Here is a 20,932-nt window from a genome sequence, read left to right as displayed (position 1 = left end):
TATATTTTGTAGGAGTGTTTTAGGGGAACCGAAGGTCCTATCTGAAACATTTAAGTATCAGGATTTAGTCTAAGCTTGTCCTTACAACAATAATGCCAACAGATTCTATTTGGGAAAAAGCACATTTTGTCCTCAAAAGGAAGACGAAGAGTTGAGTCAGTCCTTTAAAAGGGCGTTCCCCTCCATATCAAGATTAACTGACACAGAAATATTCTTTGCACCGTAACTGTAGCAATATTTTTGCTTCTATAAAGAAAAACTCTCAGTTTCTGACATTTTTCTATGTACAGGTTTGTTATGCACTCCCTCCCTCAAAAAAAAAAAAAAAAGGAATTCAAAAGATAGCTTTGTATTTTGTAATATACAAATGAAACATTCTTTCTTTGAATCACTAACTGACCAGATCACATTTTTAAAATAGGTTTCATATCTCAACTTCCAACCTTGTTGTTTCATAATGCTTAGTTCTGACATTGGTAAAATTAAACAATATAAAATCAGTAACTGCTGTCTACAATCAATGTAAATTCCAAAAGACCTATTTTTTCAGATTTAAATAGAACTTTACATGACTAAAAAGGTATATGCTTGATGAGAAAAAAAAAGTCTAAACCATCCTTTATATTGCCAATGTATTTTCCTTTTTTACTTTCACTGCTCTCCTAGTTCACAAGTTGAGGCTGGGCTCTCTAATACACCTGCATTCTACAGAAATGTAACATACATTTCCATTCATTACATTTAATGTAGTATTTTCACAGTTACTTTTATGAAATGTAGTTACTAGAAGTCTTTGTTGCCATAGAACTTGAATTTCTTTCTAAGAGACTGTCGTCTAAGAGTTTACTTTTAACTTTATTAAAGAAATAGCTTCTCTGAAAGTGTATTTTAACTACTGAGCTTTATAGAAACAGTTCTTGTCTATTCAGGTCTTTCCCTAATTCTTAGGTAACTAAGTTTATTTAAAAAGTTACATTACAAATTGAATCAGCAGCAATTTCTTCTTGTAGGTTTTTTTTCAGATAAATTTCCATTGTAATATTCTTCTCAAAGCTTACAGAGTTCCAATTTTTATACAAATATACAATGTTTCCTTAGAACAAAAAACCAAGTGCAGCATGCTACTGAAACTGAGAGTTACTCTAATTTTCTCACCACTAAACACAGCGGTTTGAAATAACAGGGCAAAACAAGACCAACAAGAAAAAATATATTTGCATAAATTCAGGCAGTTATCGCCTTACTTTATTAGTAACGTGACGGTACTTGTTTTGTTTTGTTTTTCCTTATTAAATTCCAGCTCAGAGCAAAAAGATTTTAGATATACAAGATGTATGAAATTTATGTCAGTTTAGTCTAGAAGAGGGTATTTTTAATATAAAAACATCAGCAGGACAGTGATGCGTTTTATTAAATTCAACATACCCAGTTCAATTCGGTGAGTAGAGGGGAGCTCCTTTGTTATCATAATGAAATAGCTGTGTAACCCTTTGAAAGCAAGCAGCAAACTAGCACAAAGCGTATAGTGGAAATTATAGGCATGGCTGAGGAAAGACTCTGAAACAACAAAACTGCATCCCTAAAAAAAAAAAAAGGAAAAAGATGAGGCACGTATAAATTTTGTACAGTAAATGAAGTGTTAACAGAGTAACTAAAAAGACTGATAAACAAATTGTCTCTTTTCAAGAACCTCATCCATATTTTTGCGATTTTCAATAGACTGCAATATCTTAAAAACAAGGTTAAACACTAAATATTGTAAGCTTTCCACCTGCATGTTCCTGAAGCATGTAACATAGCCTTTTGGAACAATTCTTCTCATTTCCCATATCACATTGCACACCACAGTAAGTCTAAAAAAGTTCATTCTTTATCAAGTAATTTTTCTGCAGAAAAGATAAAATTCACACTGCCCAAGAAAATAAAAAGCCATACTGATATATTCTTACATCTGCTGATAACTGTTTTGTGTAGTTATTGCCAAAGACCACGCTTTCAAGAGAAGGAATCACAGAGTCCCTGTTTTGTGCTGGTGCATTCCTGTTCAACCATGTATTCTTCACTGGGCGAGGAAAACTGCAAAAACCACAAATGAACTTGTAATTTGAACATACTATGTGTCGCAGATCTATCATAGTTAAAAATAATTCTTGATTTTTCTTGAAAAAGAGTAGAAAGCAGGACTTTCAGTAATATCCTGAAAGTTCCTAGCATGGTGGGCTGCCCTTTTAAAACCCCTCAGGATGGCCCAGATACCTCGGTTAAGTCTCTGGTGCTGCACTAAGGGAGCAGTGCTTCTAACGCAATTTTCTTCAAAGCCTGTCTCCAGCTACTTGGAGAAATTTAAGAAACTATTACCCTCAACTGTACAGGACTCCAGGGCTGTAACCACGTGTATCTCCTCTCTTTCAAGTAAAGTGTTAATACTGGTTGTTCCCAAGAGAAGGGGAACGTTGATGCTACTCTGAAAATGAAAACACACAGAAAGTGACCCCCTAAGAAAGGAAGGTGTGCCAATAATGTGAACGTGACCCAAACAGAAAAGCAAACTGTCACCCAGGAAAGCCCAAAGGATGAAGAGGAGTGAAGTCTGCAATGTCCAGGTTTTTCAGAAAGAGGTACTCCAGAAAAGCAAGCACGATATGGATATGGCAAGTATAAAGTATTTGCTAAATATTACAATATGGGATAGCCCAGCTGAAATAAAACACTGTGAATTTGAAGGTTTCCTCCTCTCTCCACCCCAAATTGATTTAAAGGACAACTTGGATCCATAAAATAATTTTGTGGACACCAGTAACATTCTACTCTAAAGACAACTGAAGCAGCATAGAAGTTGCTGTTTTGTTTCAGTATCTCTTTATACAAACTATATCCAGTTGAGGTTTAAATTAAACAACATTATTGTATCACCACTTGAAAAGCCAGAAACAGAGGAAGAATTTTATTAAAAACACCAGATGTTCTGTAACCTTTTAAAAAATCAGAAGGAACAAATACATTTCTGACTGAAAATGAGTAACAAAACCTGTTTTTCATTTTCTCATAACAAAGTGCAGTTTGACCCTACAGCTATGGGACGAATACAGGGGAAACACTTGAATTTCACTTGTGGTACAGTGTGACACTTTACACACATGCTGCTACTTTAAGTGCATTATTTTATCAGATGAAGTCTTCAACAACAATACTAGCTTAAGGTAATTCTAACCTCCTCACTACTTGTTCCTCTCCCAAATAATGATGCACCATCCCTTCAGATGTGCCAGATCAGTTACTATATAACCATGCCTAAAACACATCACCAAAACAATCCAACTTGGAGGGGAAAGGAGACAAAAAAAGAAAAAAAGCCAGTTGAATCTTCCAAACCAGCACAGCCCTGCTGCACAGAACAGCTGTCTAACATACATAGAGACTTAGCTTTCCATTGTGTGAAGACAGGGACAAGCAGCAGGAATAACTTAAGCTAAAGGTTTGGACATTTATGGCACAGCCTGAATTTGAATATGAAGAAACTTGGGGAAATAGTATAGTGTAGACCATAAAAGAAAGTAAAAATAGATCTGCTAAAGAAAAAGCTGTATGAAGAACACATCATACATGTAACTGACTGTATGGCCCTTTTTCACGCTTACTTTTGAGATACAGAAGCGAGGTAAACAGAGATTGCAAAGGGTGACACAAGTCAATGAAATAAAAAGGCTTCAGTAAAATTCAGGCAAAAGCTTTTTAAAAGAGAAAATGGAATTCTCAAGTTCCATTTACTTAAGAAAATGGTACATGCATCATTTGCAGACATCACTGCCATTACAGTAGTAACTGAAAACTGTGAAGACAGCAAACAGAAGATGCCCTATTTGTATTAATGGCACCTATTTCAGACACTAACTAGAGTGAGATCTTCTCAATTAAGAAAATGTATAAATATTTATACATATAAATATACATGTATAAATACAGATATTTACGCATTTCTCCTCTTCTCTGGTCTTGGGTATTACCTCTCTTCTACACTACATACTCTTATTCCTAGCAAAAACAAACTCAAAATTTGTTCCAGGTAACTTTGAAAACAAGAAGTTTCTCATCCCTCTGGGCCCTGAATTCCAAAATCATCATAAAGAAAACTATATTGGCCAAAGATCTGACTCCTTCCTAAGTATTCTATTTTTATAACATTTGCATTTGGACACTCAATAATTTATTTGCATTTTATTAATAAGAGCTTACCTTATCAATGGCTGATGCAGAGCAACCAAAGAAGCATGGACTATAACTGATATGACAGAAAGGTGGAAGTAATCAAACATAACATTGACGTAATGATGAAGGCCCCGGTGTAAGTTAAAGTGCAACTTTAAAGTTCGGCTACTAATTGGCTGTAGTGTGCTCAGGTCATCTGGTCTAAAACAAAACAACATACAATTAGAACAATCATATTTAAAGTGCAAGTTATCAATAACTGACGCAGATAGCAATTTAGCCTAGCTTTGTACTTTGGAATGCAATGACATCTCCCCCAGGAAAAAAAAAATATGAAAAAATAATCAGAATGAGAAAAAAGAGTTATGGAACCTGAACAGACTTCAGTGTTGGACTTCTTATTTACCCTCATATATGTCTAATATGAACATACTACAGCTATATATAGTACAGATTTAATCAATTAAAAAAGTTAACATATATTGTTGCTTTAATAAAATTTTCTATATTTAAACTTACGAATAGTCTGTATCCGTGAAGTGTAGATCTAATGTTAGCAGAAAATTCATTTCATTAAGAGACTCCTCAATCTAAAAAGAAATTGTAGAAGCACAAAATCTTTTCAGGTCTCTTATTTATACTAATCCAAACTGTACATAACAGAGACTTAATTATCTGAATATAGTAAATTGAGTAGCAGATTACCTTCCTCTCATCTAACAGCATTTTTATTTTGAAAATCATCACATCATTCACAGAAACTTCCTCATTTTTGTAAAGAATCTGAAATGTTTTACTGCAAACTATATTGTCATGGACTGAAGCAGGAAAGGCAAGATCTGCACCTAAAAAAAGAAACAAGTATTAATATAATTGGCCTAGAATCTGAAACTCCAGAGCAGCTAATAAGTGGAACCATCATTCCGATCAGTTTCACGTTCACTATTAAAACTGTAACACCAACACCATCAGCAGTTTCCATTTCAGTCAGCAACTGCTGGAGTCTGAAGGAGTGCATTTTGTTTCAAAGAAATACTGTATCAATATTTTTAATGTAATTTGCTTTTAATACAAGTTCTAGACTGAAGAATTTTTGCTTTGTTCCAAATTGGAGTAAGACATTCTAAGCATCAAAAATTCTAACAAAAAACCTGAAATCTGTGTTGTTTCATTCAGCATTCATGTTGATTTGCAAGGTTTAACCACACTGAGAACTCTTAATTACCTACAGATGAGGCAAAGAGGTTAAATGGCATATACCATTCGACTGAATTAATCAAGAACAGAGGTGGTTCATTCTTTCCTTTTAGATCTTTGCGTACTACTCTGGCCAGACCAGTTCCAAGCGTATCACCTGAACCTTACATTTCTCATTCAGTATGACACTTCTGCTTTCAGTCCAGAGGCAGCTTATCAAAAAGAGTTCAGAAAAGTGTGATAAATGGTTGGGGAATCCTGTGCCAAAAAAGGGTTAAAAGACTTGCAGAAGAAATGAGAAAGGGAATGGTTTAAAATAGTTATTGAGGATGTACTTAGCATAATAGCAATGGGTTATCGCACAGGAAACATACAATGGGCACCATCCTGTGAAACAACATAGAAGAAGATGGAACTTGGAAGAACAAAAGTAACAGAAATACTGACGCTTACTTATCACTCCTCTACAAGCAGGCTAAAAAACATTAACCTCTTCCAGAACACAAAATCTTAGAAGTTGTGTAAATGGGGGTACAAAACATCTTTTTAAATTCTTGTGATTCGTCTTAATAAATTACTTCAAAAGAATCCACAAAGAAAAAAAAAAATTGCAAAATTTGCTCTTTACAGATTTGGGATCTACAGGCCTCTGATAGAAAATCACTGCACCTGGCAAATATTTCCACTCTACAATCTTCATAACATCTTAGTTCAACTTCCCTTCAGAAACTAGAAACAAGTAAAAATACTTGGTTTTGCTGAAGTGCTTTCACACATATCAATTTAGGTGTCCTGGAGGATAAAACGCTTACAAAAGCCAAATCGTTAAAGAGTAATCCCCCTACATGTAACGTCACTTTCAGCTTATATCCATCCGTGTCATCTGTTACAGGTGAAGGGCAGAGCAGGTGTGGTTTCACATGACACAATCTGATAAAACAACACAGCATCAGCAAAAGGGATATCCCACTCCAGTCTGATACAAAAGAAGTAACGGAGACACATGGCCAAGGTCCCACTTCCAATTCTGAGTTACAGCCCTCAGTTCTGCTGACTTCAGCGTAACATGAAACACCACCCTCAGAACTGAGAAAGAGGAGTCGAAGACGAAAAGTGCACACCAGCAACAGGCCAAGCCACATCTATGTGGGGAGCAAGGTCTCACAAACGTGAGGTCAACAAGGCAGAACTACTATTTTTTAAACCACCAACACACTGACTGGCCAAGACTCTTTCTAGGCTTCTATCCACACAAAAAGCCATCTCAGCAACCGAGGGGAAAAAACAGTGGCGAACTAATTTATTCTTGCATCGTAAAAATGGACATCTCATTCCTAACTTGCTCTTTTTTTCCTTCTTTTTTTTTTTTCCTAAAAAACAGCCACAAGTTTCTGATAGAAGGAGGAATTCAGAACAGCCTCAAATCTGAAACAACCTCATACAGGCTAGAATGACGTACGTTTTGCTTTTAACTTTCTAGGCATGACTACATCTCCCTTCAAATTACAAGAATGCCAGGAGACCGTTAGTAGGCTAGAGCTAAAGCAAGTGGCCTGCCGTATCACATCTGTAATGATGCTTGTCCTGGGCCCTGAGCATCTCTAGAAAAAAGGATGTGGGAAATAGAAATGGAAGAAAACTGGATTTAAATTATCATGGGACCTCATGAAGAGCTGGGAAGGGCTGGGCAAGGGGTGGAAGGAGATGCAAAGGAACAGGAAGAAGAGAAAAACTGTATATTTGACTTGGGGAAATAAAAGGAAGAGATCGATCAAACAGTCTGTGGGAGAGGGAAAAACACAGTTAAGGTAGGGAAACTGCAGGTGAATTGTGCAGAGGCTACTGACAGCTAGAAGTAGGCAAAATGGCTTGGACTGGAGTGGGAAAACCATGACACTGTCAAAGGGAATAGATTTAGAGTAAGTATGAGGAAGACAGAACAAGAGATAGAAAAGTATAGGAAGAGGTACCTGACCAACAAAGGACACCATTCTCAAGAGTGGTAGCTGTGGGCTCCTGTCCAGCCTCCTCTATGGTCAACGAGCAACAGAAACTGTCAGATAGTGAGTCAACCCTCTTCGTGCTAGCCCACAGGTAGCATAACAGCAGCTATTTTCTACAAATATTGGCAGTCTCAGTAACTGGCATCAGCTATTTCACCACCTTGAGCAGGAGAGCTGTGAGTTACAGCTACAGTGTAAGCAAGCAGCTGAAACAAATGGAAGGCAGAGGTCCTCGGCAAGGCCAAGCACGACCACGTCCATAAGAAGGACAAACTAACGTCCTTCCATTGACCATCTTGTACCCTTCTCTCTGTTGTGGCACAAACATTATCAATAACTACCTGATAAACCAAACGGAGACATCTTGAAAGGACTCTAGTTTGGGGATTTGGAGGGGTTTGGTTTATTGTGAAATGGCTACTCGCCAGCTGAAAGAATTCCCCAGTTGAGTTCCCAGGTCAAATCAGGCACTTGTGTCAAGAGAGCACAGAGCAACATGAAGGTAAGAAGGAGTGGCCAGGGGGAATCATGGACTGATTTTAACAGCACTGCCGATCTAAACTCACATCAAATTGTAATCTTAATGTTTACATCCTTTATGTCTAGTAATGAGAGACAAACAAGCTAATACATATGTCACAATTTACTAACAAGATTGCAGCTTTCTGAAGAAAATAACTGAAGACCATTCTAAAATATACTATGAAATGGAAAAACTTTTTTTCAGTGATATTAAACATATCATGAAGTGACATTATTAAAAATTATTTTTTACTAAAGCATCAGTTTAGCCGAGCTAAATTCCCTAAACTACACTAAAATTTGCCTTTGAAATGGAGTAATCTTGGTTCGTAAGAATCATTTATTTCACACAAATCCAAGAAATATCCAGGAAGGATGACTAAATTTCACTATCTACATTGTTGGTCTACTGAGAGTTACTTTTAAAATAGGCTGAAAAATTCAGGTTTCAGTAATCTCATATCACATTTTCTCAGACTATAGCAGGTTCTTCTTCCTTGCAATTCCAAGAATTCCACCTGTCATTTGTACACTTAATTCATTTTTTGCTTTTCACATTTTTACAGCATGCTGAGGTGTGGGCTTAACAGAATTAGGAGAGCACTAACAGATTTCTTCAGGTTCAGTTTGCCTGGACAAAGAAACTAAAAGTGAGTGCCAGGTTTAAAAAAAAAAAAAAAAAAAGGAAAAAAGATGAAGAAGTGGGTAATGCTGCTCAGGAGGTTAAATCAATTTTCAACTTTGTCACCAGACAGCAAGAGAGAAAGTTTGAAAGCAGCAAGACTGGATCCTTTCAGTCTTCTTTTTGGGAAAAAATGGGCTTGGCAATCTGCATAAGAGTCTGTATGTGAAGTTCTCCACTACTATGAGGATATCTACTTAAATGAGATCTGTCCTTCATCACCTTAGTCTGAAACATAGAGAAGACTGAACCGAACAGTGGAAGAAACAGAAGACACTAATATGAAGGAATCACTATGTTTTACTACCAGCAAAGGGAATTAACAGAGGAAAAACAGTAACACAAATTCTGTAATCAAATTTTAGTCTCACTGCTAAGAACAAGCTAGTTTTTAGCAGGTCATCATGAAACAACTTATACTTTTATTGTGTTAAGAACAAAATTAAAAACACTTTTATATTAGTAGTAACAATAGAAGACAAAAAGCATGCTCCCTTAATTAGCAAGGCAAGATAATGGCCTTATTTACCAGAACTTTTTGCACTTACCTGTTGCATGTAACAAGCTAGCTTCTAATTTGTGTGGAATTCTTGGAGGAATTTTCATAGATGCACGAATCTGGTAAAAGCTAAAGCAAAAGACAGTGACTTGCAACACATACTTGTACAACAACTGTACAGTACAGTACATCTCATTTACCATATACAGACACAATCACAAAGGCAGGAATGGAGAGTGGGAAGGAGGAACTGGGCAAGGAAGTCTACGAAACTTAAAACTGTCTTATTTGGACTCTTCATTCTACTGGCTATTTTTCTTAATCATTAACGAGAGCAGCAACCAAACACATGGATAAAAGAAGGAAGCCTCAACGCAGAACTAATCTTTTCACATCCCACAGTGTTGGGGTAAATATTTATGGTGATACACAGAATCATAGAATGGTTTGGGTTGGAAGGGACCTCAAAGATCATCTAGTTCCAACCCCCCTGCCATGGGCAGGGACACCCTCCACTAGACCAGGCTGCCCAAAGCCTCATCCAACCTGGCCTTGAACACTTCCAGGGATGGGGCATCCACAACTTCCCTGGGCAACCTGTTCCAGTGTCTCACCACCCTCATCATGAAACAATTATTCCTTCTCTCTAATCAAAATCTACCCGCCTTCAGTTTAAACCCATTACCCCTTGTCCTGTCACTACATGCCCTTGTAAAGAGTCCCTCTCTGGCTTTCCTGTAGGCCCCCTTCAGGCACCAGAAGGCTGCTATAAGGTCTCCCCAGTCTTCTCTTCTCCAGGCTGAACAATCCCAACTGTCTCAGCCTGTCCTCACAGGAGAGGCGCTCCAGCCCTCCAATCAGCTTCATGGCCCTCCTCTGACCTCACGCCAAAAGCACTGTGTCTTTCTTGTACTGAAGAGCTGGATGCAGTACTCCAGGTGGGGTCTCACAAGAGCAGGGTAGAAGGGGAGAATCACCTCCCTTGACCTGCTGGTCATGCTTCCTTTGATGCAGCCCAGAACGTGGTTAGCTTTCTGGGCTGCAAGCGCACACTGCTGGCTCATGTTGAGCTTCTCGTCCACCAACACCTCCAAGTTCTTCTCCTCAGGGCTGATCTCAATCCATTCTCCTCCCAGCCTGTAGCTGTGCTTGGGATTGTCCCAACCCATGTGCAGGACCTTACACTTGGCTTTGTTGAACTTCATGCAGTTCGCATGGGCCCACCTCTCCAGCCTGTCAAGGTCCCTCTGGATGGCATCCCTTCCTTCCAATGTGTGGACCACACCACATAGCTTGATGTCATCGGCAAACTTGCTGAGGGTGCACTCGATCCCACTGTCTGTGTCGCCGACAAAGATGTTAAACAGCACCAGTCCCAATATCAACCCGAGGACTGTGTCCAGTGCCCACTTGGACATCGAAATGTTGACCACAAATCTATGAGTGCGACCATCCAGCCATGGTAAACTACAGTGGAGAACTGATATGAATGAAAAATCAGGATTGTCAGCTACACTACAACCATCTCAGAAGGATCTACCACGTAGCACATCTACAGGACTGCTATAGCCAATTCTGCCATGGAAGGAGCTATTTGTGAAACTGCAACACACATCCCCACCCCCCCAGGATCCCCAGAAAACACACTGCTTACCAGACACTCTCTGCATTGCTTGTGGCCACTAGTTATTAAAATGTGCAAATAAAGGGTCACACTAAGCAAAATATGACAGTACTTGCAGTGTTAAGACATCGTACTATGGCCTTTATGCTATCAAGGCAGGAACTGCAGGCTTAAAGCCTAAAGTTAAAAAACCTCAACAACATAAAAAGCTTTGTTCTCTGCATCTCTGCCCCCATCTTTAAACAGTTTTTAATCCTATTCAGCTCCATACTGTTTCCAACTTTGATTTTCATCTAGGAAATCCCTAACTGTCACCCATATTGATTTTAAGGAACTCTTTACATGACACAAGCACCCATAAATACACTCAGATGACATGTTCTCTCCATCTCATCCCATTTCAGATCATCTATTTTTGTTTGCAGGGGTTAGCTTCCCAGTGAGCTGATGTGACCTACCGCACAGCCCCACAAATACTAACACCAAAAAAAGGGAGGGAGCAAGAACTTTCACAAGTAGAAAGTAGGAAGACAAAAACACCTTTATAAGCAGAAGCATGGTCTTAAATACCCTTATGAGTATGCAACTTACCCTTTGTATTCCACTCATGGTGTATACCCACTCACAGTCTTATGGCTTCTCTTCATTATCCTCACCATCCAAATCCAAACTACTCTAATCTATTCTGTTGTTCTGATTTTGGCTTCTTACACTTCAGTTTCGAAGCTGACCATCCAAGACTTTGCTAGCAACTAATATAACCGTGTACTAGCCTAACAATCAACCAATAAAAAAAAAAAAAGTAATTTAATCCTCCCACAAAATTAAAAAGTCAACTTCAGTCTGGTCAAAACTGTACGTCAAAGAATGCTTTATAACAGAAGAATCTTAATGAACGAGTGATATTGCTAGAGATAAAAGATGACAGCAAAATAATTCCTACCTTTTAAAAACCAAATAAAACTTAACTTGCAAATTAATAATTAAATATTTTGGTTTTAGAAACCCAAAGGTCAAACATGATTCCATATACATTTCTTAACTGATTCATAAACAGTAAATAAATTAATTTTGTATTGGATTAAAAAAATAATTAATGTAACATTAAGCTTTCACTGTCATGTTCTCCAAGAGTGTAAGGAATTGAAGAGATTAAGAGAGACCTCTCAACACTAATCCAGAATGATGCAATCTCGTACACTGATGTACTCCTTTTCTCGGGGTCAGATGTGACTTCCATCATTCAATCAGTTACTCATTTCATCTATGTTGAGGACACAATACATTATTAACATGTAATAGCCTCAGCAAGGAAATACTTTCCACCAGCCCCAGTTTCACAGTCATTTTATGGATCCACAGTAAACATTTATCAAGAGCCTGACACCCTACCACTACAAGCTGCATCTTCCCGTGATCCAAACAACTAGGCTGTGATGGCAGAGCTTGTTACTTCAGGTATTAAGAAAAGAATGCAAAATCACTGGTAGTTCAGAGACATGCCAGATACTTTACTTCATCTCACCCCAACCTTCTACCAAACTGGGTCGCTTTTTTTAAGAATTTAAAATGTCCAAAATCTGCATCATTCTCAGTTCATGTTTAGAACCATGTGTCAGCTCTACAGAGCATTAATTTAACTAAGGCTTATCAACTTTACTAAATGTGGATAGACTAATGAATTCGGACCATAACAAGGTAAAATGAAAGGCAAAGGCAAAATAAAAACTGAGCACTAAACAGAAAAAAGGTGCAATGTGATATTCCTATTACTTAATGCAATAAGACTCATTTTCCCTAAAGATGCTATTAAGTGACTGTTTACAATCTGGGCTTCAAAGAAAGCAATCAATAGAATTGTTCGTGCTTAGAATGCAATTTGTGAAATAAAAAGGCTGTTAGGGCATCCTTCCTTTCCCTATTATTACTTGCTAGCAATTAATCAAAAGCAGAATATTCTACTCTTTATCACATAAACCCTTTACCTGTTTGATGTATTTTAATTTGGGCTAATAGGAAGATGAATGTGTATTGTTTGAGACAGGTGGCTTTGATTTTCAGCAGATTTATACTTTAAGCAGTTTATAACATAAAATGTTCACCTGTTAATCTGAATAATAAAATCCTGTAGGAGTTCAGCTCAGGGCTAATATGTAAACATTAATTCAAAATCTTGTGCCTAGATCTTTGAAACAATTATTTAACTGCATCAAGATATTTAAATAAAAAAAGCCCCAACCTCCTACACAGTATTTACCCAAATTATTCACTGCTACTCATGTTTAAATGCTGTATATATTAAAGATCTATCTGCAAATGAAGAGCTATGATACTGAAACACAGTACCTTATTCATGAAGGAATTACATTTCTAATACATAAAATAAGGAAATGCTTCCTAAAGTTAAGATATACATTCCTCATTTGACCGCAAATTTTAAAAGACATTTCAAAAAAATGCATCAAGCCTTGTCATTCTCTTCCCCTTAAGCCCTCCCTTCCTCATCTTCCTTCCATCTCTGGTTCAACTCATTAATCGATTTGTGTTGCACTGCTTCTTTTTCTATTTTAAACCAAAACAAAACCAAGTCACTTTCAACTATTTCCCAGCTGTACCATAAATGCTGTTTAGTTCTCATATACACAACAACTGACCCATAAACCTTATCTATTCTATTCTATCTGCTTGGGCTTCCACATAACAACTCAGTATCAAGGACTTGTTACTTACCTATCACATTCAATTATGCCAAATATCCTTAAAATACCCCAAAAATAAGATCTGAATGCAATAAACTCTTCATAATCTTACATAACGAGAGAATGAAGGTATCCCAGGTAGTAGAAAATCCCATACAATAACAATGCTGCAGAACATGCCACTGTTAGTACAGCAAATGTGTCCAAACAGATGAAGTAGCTCGGGAGTACCAAAGCTTTCAAACCCCAGCCCAGCATCTTCCAAGAGGTGGCATGTGCAGACTTAATCAGGCAGTTGCGGGCTTAGTACTACAATTTTTCAGAGGATCTAACAGTTTGGGTCCACCAGTACGTCTATACTAAAATGCCTTCCTGAAGGCCACAGGGATGGAGAACACGGTACAAACATTTCAGTGGCGTGGCCTGTGCTAAAGCAAAGTCAGTAAGATTCACACGCCTAACCTCGGCACGGCTCATCTTCTCTGACACACACCTGTAATCCCAGAAACGGGACAAAGGAATCCTGGAACTGACCCTGCACCAGTTTGGCTTCAAGTCCTGACTTTGATGGCAACCTGGAAAAATGCCTGACTGATAATAGAGACAGAGGCTCTATGTTCATTTCAAGGTTTATGTAAAACTGTTTTTCAGAGCAGAAATATTAAAAAAGAAATAAAAATAGATCAAGTTTTGCAATCACCATTAAGACTCCAGAAAAGTGCTGACATTCTTAAAGCTTAGATTAGTAGTGACTTTTTGTGAAGAGTTTTGAAGAATAATTTGAAAAATTCTGTGTTAATTAATCTCTCTTTTGACTGCATTAAATGTGGAAAACAGCGTTTTCATGGTTGCAATTTTCAGAGAACAAAGAAGTCAGAAATATTTTGACAAAGATGCTTTAAAGCTACTCTCCTTGTTTTCAAGAAAAGAATCAATAGTATTCAGAAAGGTGGTAAACTGTAAGACCACACATTAATCACCCATGAAAACAGCAGCATCCGTCAGTGGAAGGACCTTTTTGCTCCATTAGCTGAACCAGGATAGATGAATATTTCACTGAACAGAATAAAACAACAGAAATATCACCAAGAAATTTCATTTACAAAATGATGAAAAAATGCACTGAAAAACAGATCAGAAGCAAGAACCTGACATGTAGTAGTAGCTAAGTTAACCTGATAGATTATGCCATGATGTTTAGAACCACCACTTGATAATTCAGCAAGATGCATTTGGATCATCTTTGATGATACAACTATGGTTTGGCATTTTAAAAGCCTAGGCTACAAGGGCAGCTAATGAAGTAGTCTTAACGGGAGTCACTACAGTACGGGCAGTGCAGGGAACAGATCTGGAATGAACAGCAGACTGACAGTCGGATGAAGGTCTGACACCACACAAAGAAAAGATTTTGAGTGCGCCTTTAGCACCATTTTGTCAGGGCAATGAGCAGGCTACAAATGCTTGACATTCATGTTGCTGATGTAAGTGATTTGAAGGACAGCCTCCAAAGGGAGACTGAGCAAACTAAGGCAAGGATATTTAAGCATTGGAATAGGTTGTCCAGATAAGTTGTGGAATCTCCACCCACGGCAGCTTTCAAGACCTGAGAGGACAGCACTCCAAGCAACATGGTTTGGATCAAGTGCTGACTCTGCTTTCAGCACAAGGGTGGACTATATGACGTGCTACCATCCCTTCCACCCTGAATCAGTCTGTGATCCCAGAGGTTAAAGAAACCTATAAAACAGGGTTCAGCAATTTACAACATGATGACTCAAAGGCAACATAGCAATAAGTGCACATGGTTGGGAGCTGGTACACAAAACAAGCTTGAGAGACATCTGTGAATAGAGCATATTCCAGCTCCTGGCTTTCCTGATTCTAAACTCAGGAAGACATTCCTGTGTGTACACAGGCAAGATACTTCTCAACAGCTGATTTACTTGCTTCTCTGAAAGGCAGCATCTGCCAGTTCTTATTAAATTTCCAGTATCATAGACTTGAAGGAAAAAAAGATAATCTACGATACTACGTCTGAAAATTTGACAACCTTCTCTAAATTCTCCCAGCACTTACCTTCACATATCTTGGCCACAGACATGAGGTTGAGGATGAACACCAGATCTCTTGCTCTCATTGCACTGCTTAAAAGCTTTGTCCTGAAACAGCTCCACATCCATCCCCCAGGAGGTACCTTTGCATTTGCTTCACAATGTGCAAGTTAGCCTAAATATTTGAGATGTTTACTGAGACAGCACACAGAAGCAAAGCCAAAGTCAGCAATGGAGAGCTTATAAATACCCAGGAGATTTCTGCCAACCACGGTCAATGCAGTATTTCTTCAGTAAATAAATGCATGTACTTGCTGGTATCTATTTATCTCATTTGGTCCTCAATATAATCATACACAAATCTATAACCTTGAACCTTTTGATAGCATGGTTATCTGCAGCTTAGTGTCCTTACTACAGACTTTGTAGGAAAACGTCTTCTGAAAAAGGTAGTTAGAATTACTGCTGTACTGTAGGCAGCGGAGACCTCTACTGTCCATCCTGTATGAAGGATTAAACCTTTTCCATCGAGCTGCATTAGAATCTTGAAGATTCAAAATCTGACATGTGCCAGAAAATGCTTTTCCATGCAGGAAAATTGACAGGTTTCTTTTTTCACTGGGATAATCATTTAGATGGACGTAAGTAAGTTTTTTTCCATCACATTTGTTGAAAAACATCACTTATAATCTGAGCAAGAAGTAGGTTTAGCAATAACCAGAATGTAGCTTGCTACCAACAAAAAAGGAAATGTAGGAAGTAATGGTTATTTGACTTTTTAATGCTCTCGCATGGAATCACAGGCAGTAATGTGTGCAAATGCAGTCATAAAGCATAACCATTATTAAAAAAAATAATCTCATGCATCAAAAAAAGCATATGTGCTTTTACAGAGATAGCTGCTGAGTGTTTACTTGAAAAACCACTTTGCCAGCCAAAGTACATTCCAAGTGAAATGTACGTCCTGAAAAAGCTTCATAACTGAGGTGAAACTTTTTTGCAGTTCCTCTAGCCAGGCAGAGGAATGGCAGAAGTGCGCACAGCAGAGTTCGACCTTTCCTCTTCCATGAATCCCAGTGCACTGGCTGCACACTTAAATCTGTTCAGTCACATTAACAAGAGCAAGCACTGAACATCGTGGACTGCAAAATTCACATGCACATTGGGTTACCTGCAGGGCAGCTTCTAAATTTATCAGTTCACCAAAGAAGGAACAGCTGTGACCCTAAATATGCAAAACCTCTGGAGAGCTCTTGGGATCTACTGAATGCAAGGCCCAGTTGAAAACACACTCTCCACTGCAGACCACCACTAAGACTTCTCTCCTCTTTCTTCCAAAGTGACCGAGCAGTGGCTCAGGCAAGAATGCTTCATTTGGCATATGGGGAAATGGAGCTGGGGATGTAGCACTGCTTTGTAAACACGGAATGTAGCACTGAAATTAGGAACTGAGAGAAAAATGGACAGAGGAGCTAGTCTCCTGAGGAACAGGCAGCTCTGGAGGCAGTGATGCCATTGCAATGGCTACGTCAGGCTGACCCTGTGTCTTCTACAGATCACACCTCTTCCCACTGAAGCAAACCTGCACCAACAGAAACTCCTGCTGAGGTGAGAGGCTGAGTCAGCAAAATATTGAAATAATCCAAGAACGAAAGAGAATGTTCTTTTATTTCTGTTCAACATCCCTCTGTCCTACAAGCTAAGCCCCTTGCTACTGCAGAGACTCTGCATTACTAATTCTTTCATGGATTTATAAAAATCCATCTTAAAAGCAGTGAAGATATTCAGCATTTCACACAACCAGTCACAAGGCTATACCGACAAATGCCAGCATAAACGAATTTTTCAAGGCAATCTGAATATGCTTCTGATGTTTAAAGCATTTCAAATGATCTCGGAACACAAATACTCTATTTTAAATACAACTACAAATTCGTCAGAATTTTTTTGTAACCTCATAAGTATTCTGCAAAAAGGCAATCCAGGCATGGCACACAAATAAGGGGCAAAGAGGAAAATCAGAACGGGAGTAAAGTGAGGTGTAGGGGAACAGAAATAAGAGAATATAAAAAGACACAGAATAAAGCACAGACAAGGAAATGATGATTCTCAAAGTGACAAATGTAAATAGAGAATTCGTTAGACTTGTTCCTTAATTTTCCTCATCAGGAGAAATGCATAGTCATCTATAAAAATTTAATCCTACTAAATCCACCTGGGGCCTACAGACTACCAAATGGCCACCAAACTAGTTACGGGGCTTAACTAGACAGGGAATTATTTAATACAGGTATAGAACACACAAAAAGATTCTTATCTTGCAATCAGTTTGTAATAAATAGTTCTAATAAGGACCAATACAAGATTACACTCTGCTGTAATTGTGTGTTTTATATAATTTAAAAAATTCTAATTCAAATCTTGAGCAGCAGGAAAATTATTGTGCCCAAAATACTTTGTTTAAAATCTTTTACCAATCTCTTCTATGAAAAATCCAGGTATTTCCCAGCTGGCTAACATATTTTTATTAAGATAAATAAAACAAAGTGCAAACTTACAGGAAATAAATTAAAAGTTCCTATTTATTTGAAAGCAAGTTTCCTTGACAGTGAATTACTTTTTTAAAAGTACTTCACATATCTATGGCACACACTGCTTCTGACAAAATGGTTATTAGACCAAAAGTTTGATGAGAATTATTTGGGAGACTAATACCTCAAAGAAGTCACAGCAGCTTGTTATGAAACAGGATTAAGTACATAAGACAGGAGAGAGGGGAAAGTAAATTCAGCTGGGGATTTTGCCTTATTATTACAAAAGCTTTTTCTCTATGTTCTTACCACAGGCACACTCAGGCAGAATTCCTGCAGTGGTTATGAACATATATTTAAAAACTTCAAGGGGGAATACTCTCAAGTAAGTATTGCTTTTTTAAAGAGTGAAATAAAAATACAATACTAGATTAGCTCTTATTTAATCAAATAAATCCTGACTTATATTACTCTCTGTTTACAATTTTAGTTCCTCTTATTTCCTGTTACTACTGAAGGGAGTAAGAAAGAAATCATACTAAGTTACCTTGCATCTTTAAATTCTAAGAGTTTTGTGAAGCTCATCTTCAGGGTTAATGATTTCCCATATTTCCTTATATGACAACTTTCTAACTCTATTTATTTAGCTTGATAGTATTTTTCATTTGACTTTGTGATTCAGCATACCATCCTCACAAATGACATATCACGAATGTTTAACCACCAAGTGGCTTGAACGTTTCGGTTTTCTGAGGACAAAGGTATGGAATGATGGGTTCTCCTGGTAGCCAGGGTCACAATTTCTCAAAGTTCCACCCCTTGCAAACAGGGAGCAGTTTTTACTCAGGGACATCATAACATGTTAATTTTGAAATCAAGGTTTAGCAAACACAACAGATGGGATACCAGAAGACAAGTCTGACAACTTATTTTCTGGCATTTACTGGTCTTCCAATTTTTTAAAGTTTTGCAGCTGTGCAATTCTGTTCCTCTCATCTGTCAGTAATCAAGTATACAAGGCTTTCAATTCACTTTGCAGCTTATTTTAATGAAAGGCAATCTCTGTTTTAACAACAAATACATTCAACCAGAGATGGAAATTCAGGTAGCACAAAGAAAACTGTTCTAAAAAATCATGACAAAATGTCCACATGAACTGTTGTCTTATGTAAGACATATCAAATAAAGGTCATCACTGTTACCCCTTACCAACATCTTCATCTTTTCCCCTGTAGAAAACTATGTCATTCAAGGAAGTCACATTAGCTCCTCTAGTTCCATTTTTTAAATAGGATCACTATAGTTTCAAATATAACATACTGCTCTGAGATATTATTAGGACACTAAGAAATAAAAAGTCTTTCAGAATCAGAAACATCTATCTTTTTTCCTTCAAGCAAGGCGCAGTTTCATGATTCATTTAAGTCAGCTTAAGACAGTGTTGCCACCAGAAGGAGCAATTTGCAGTCCAAAACCTCCTTTGCATGGTTTTGCTCAAAACTCAAACAAGTTTTGATGTTCCAGTAACTGTATGGAAAACCAGATCAACATGCCCATCCACCTGGAAAGGGAAAAAAAAGAATCCAGTGGTGGCTGTTACAGAAGGCAGGACCGCACAGCAGGGGGAGACAGCAAGACTACTCCCTTCAGTGACATGACATGGGGTTAGGTCAGGTTGAGCTACTCAGAAATAATGTGAAATTGTATTGTCACTTCCTGTACATTATTTTTTTCCTCAACTTCAAGAGTTTCAACTCTAAAAAGACTGAGAGAAGCAGATCTGCTGTGTACTGTATTTATGCATTCATTATTAACATAATTCTTAAAGAATAATCTCAGACAAGATTACCAGAACAGTATTACAAGCAAGCTTTGAAAAGTTAGCAGCAGCAGCAGTCAAGATCTGTTTCTCTAAATTCCAACATTCACATTCTTATTAAGATGATAGATCCTAAAAGTTCATGAATGTCAGAGTAAGGTGAGCATTCAAGATTTGAAAGCAAGAGATTCCCAAAGCAAGAGATTTTTCATGAAAATGAAAAAGCTGCTGTTCTTAACCTTTTTTTTTTGGCCATGGTAGAGTCACCTCCTACAGCAAAACTACCTTTGGTCTCTTAACACCTACACTATCTAGTACACAGCAGCAAGTATACCCTTAGAAGAACAAAGTTAAAAATCTAAACTCAGAAGAGTTAACCTTCTGATACCAGTTTAAATAAACTAAACAAATTACATGGGCACAAACAGACTAAGTAGCCAAACCCTTTTTTCTCCTGCCAGGTTCCACAAGCAGGGTACCCTGAAAACACACAGTGCCCACTGAACCTGTTCAACAAGTCTAAAAATTTACACAAGCAAACAAAATAAAACAAATTGTTTTTCTAAAGTCTACATTTTGTCTAAGGCTTTTATTATGAGAAAACTGTATTGAGCATTGCAGAAAACTTCAGATGGTATCCAAAATAATCTGAAATAAATTGTGTCTAGCAATGTATTCAGGAAAGGTAGGAAACAAAGATTGCTGAAGGGAAAGCATGCAAAAAGACTACGAGATGAAAATTGAGAAGGGCAAAACAGTATGATGGGGAAAAGGGAAAAAGTGCATAGAAGCATTAACCACAGTAACAGGACTGAAGTGCAGAAGTGATCATCCAGGTGATGCTATGATTTACTGTGCATGTACACTGAGGACCCTCAATCTTTCCATAAGCATGGGTATCTGAATCCTTGTGTTCCCCTAAAGAGGCTGACCTCCCACCACTCTTCCCTGTAAGCCGGGGATCTGCAAAACCCGCTGAAGAAGAATCCAAATTCTCCTTGGCGAGTTGGAAGCTGGGGGTCTCTGTTGCTCTGGATGTCTGCAAACTCACCTTTCCATCATCTCTTCTTTCCTCCTTTCAGAGTTGACCTACGGA

At 37.9% G+C, this 20,932-nt stretch overlaps 1 protein-coding gene across 3 annotated transcripts in view; it reads right to left on the bottom strand.

The window, feature by feature from the left end:
* FAM135A (family with sequence similarity 135 member A) overlaps positions 1-20,932 on the bottom strand; it is a 95,009-nt gene that overhangs the window by 42,611 nt on the left and 31,466 nt on the right. For all 3 annotated transcript variants that reach the window (XR_012834439.1, XM_075747430.1, XM_075747432.1), the window contains 6 exons: positions 9,159-9,238; positions 4,912-5,051; positions 4,726-4,796; positions 4,234-4,407; positions 1,950-2,076; positions 1,426-1,579 (listed from right to left, as the gene is read on the bottom strand). Coding sequence is in view for 2 of the 3 variants with exons in the window: in XM_075747432.1 (XP_075603547.1) it covers positions 1,426-1,579; positions 1,950-2,076; positions 4,234-4,407; positions 4,726-4,796; positions 4,912-5,051; positions 9,159-9,238 (746 nt within the window). In the remaining variant the exon portion in view is untranslated. The remainder of the gene's footprint in view (positions 1-1,425; positions 1,580-1,949; positions 2,077-4,233; positions 4,408-4,725; positions 4,797-4,911; positions 5,052-9,158; positions 9,239-20,932) is intronic.

This window comes from Balearica regulorum, chromosome 3 (assembly GCF_011004875.1).
Source record: "Balearica regulorum gibbericeps isolate bBalReg1 chromosome 3, bBalReg1.pri, whole genome shotgun sequence".
NCBI classification, from domain to species: Eukaryota; Metazoa; Chordata; class Aves; order Gruiformes; family Gruidae; genus Balearica; species Balearica regulorum.
This window is presented reverse-complemented; position numbering and strand designations above follow the sequence as displayed.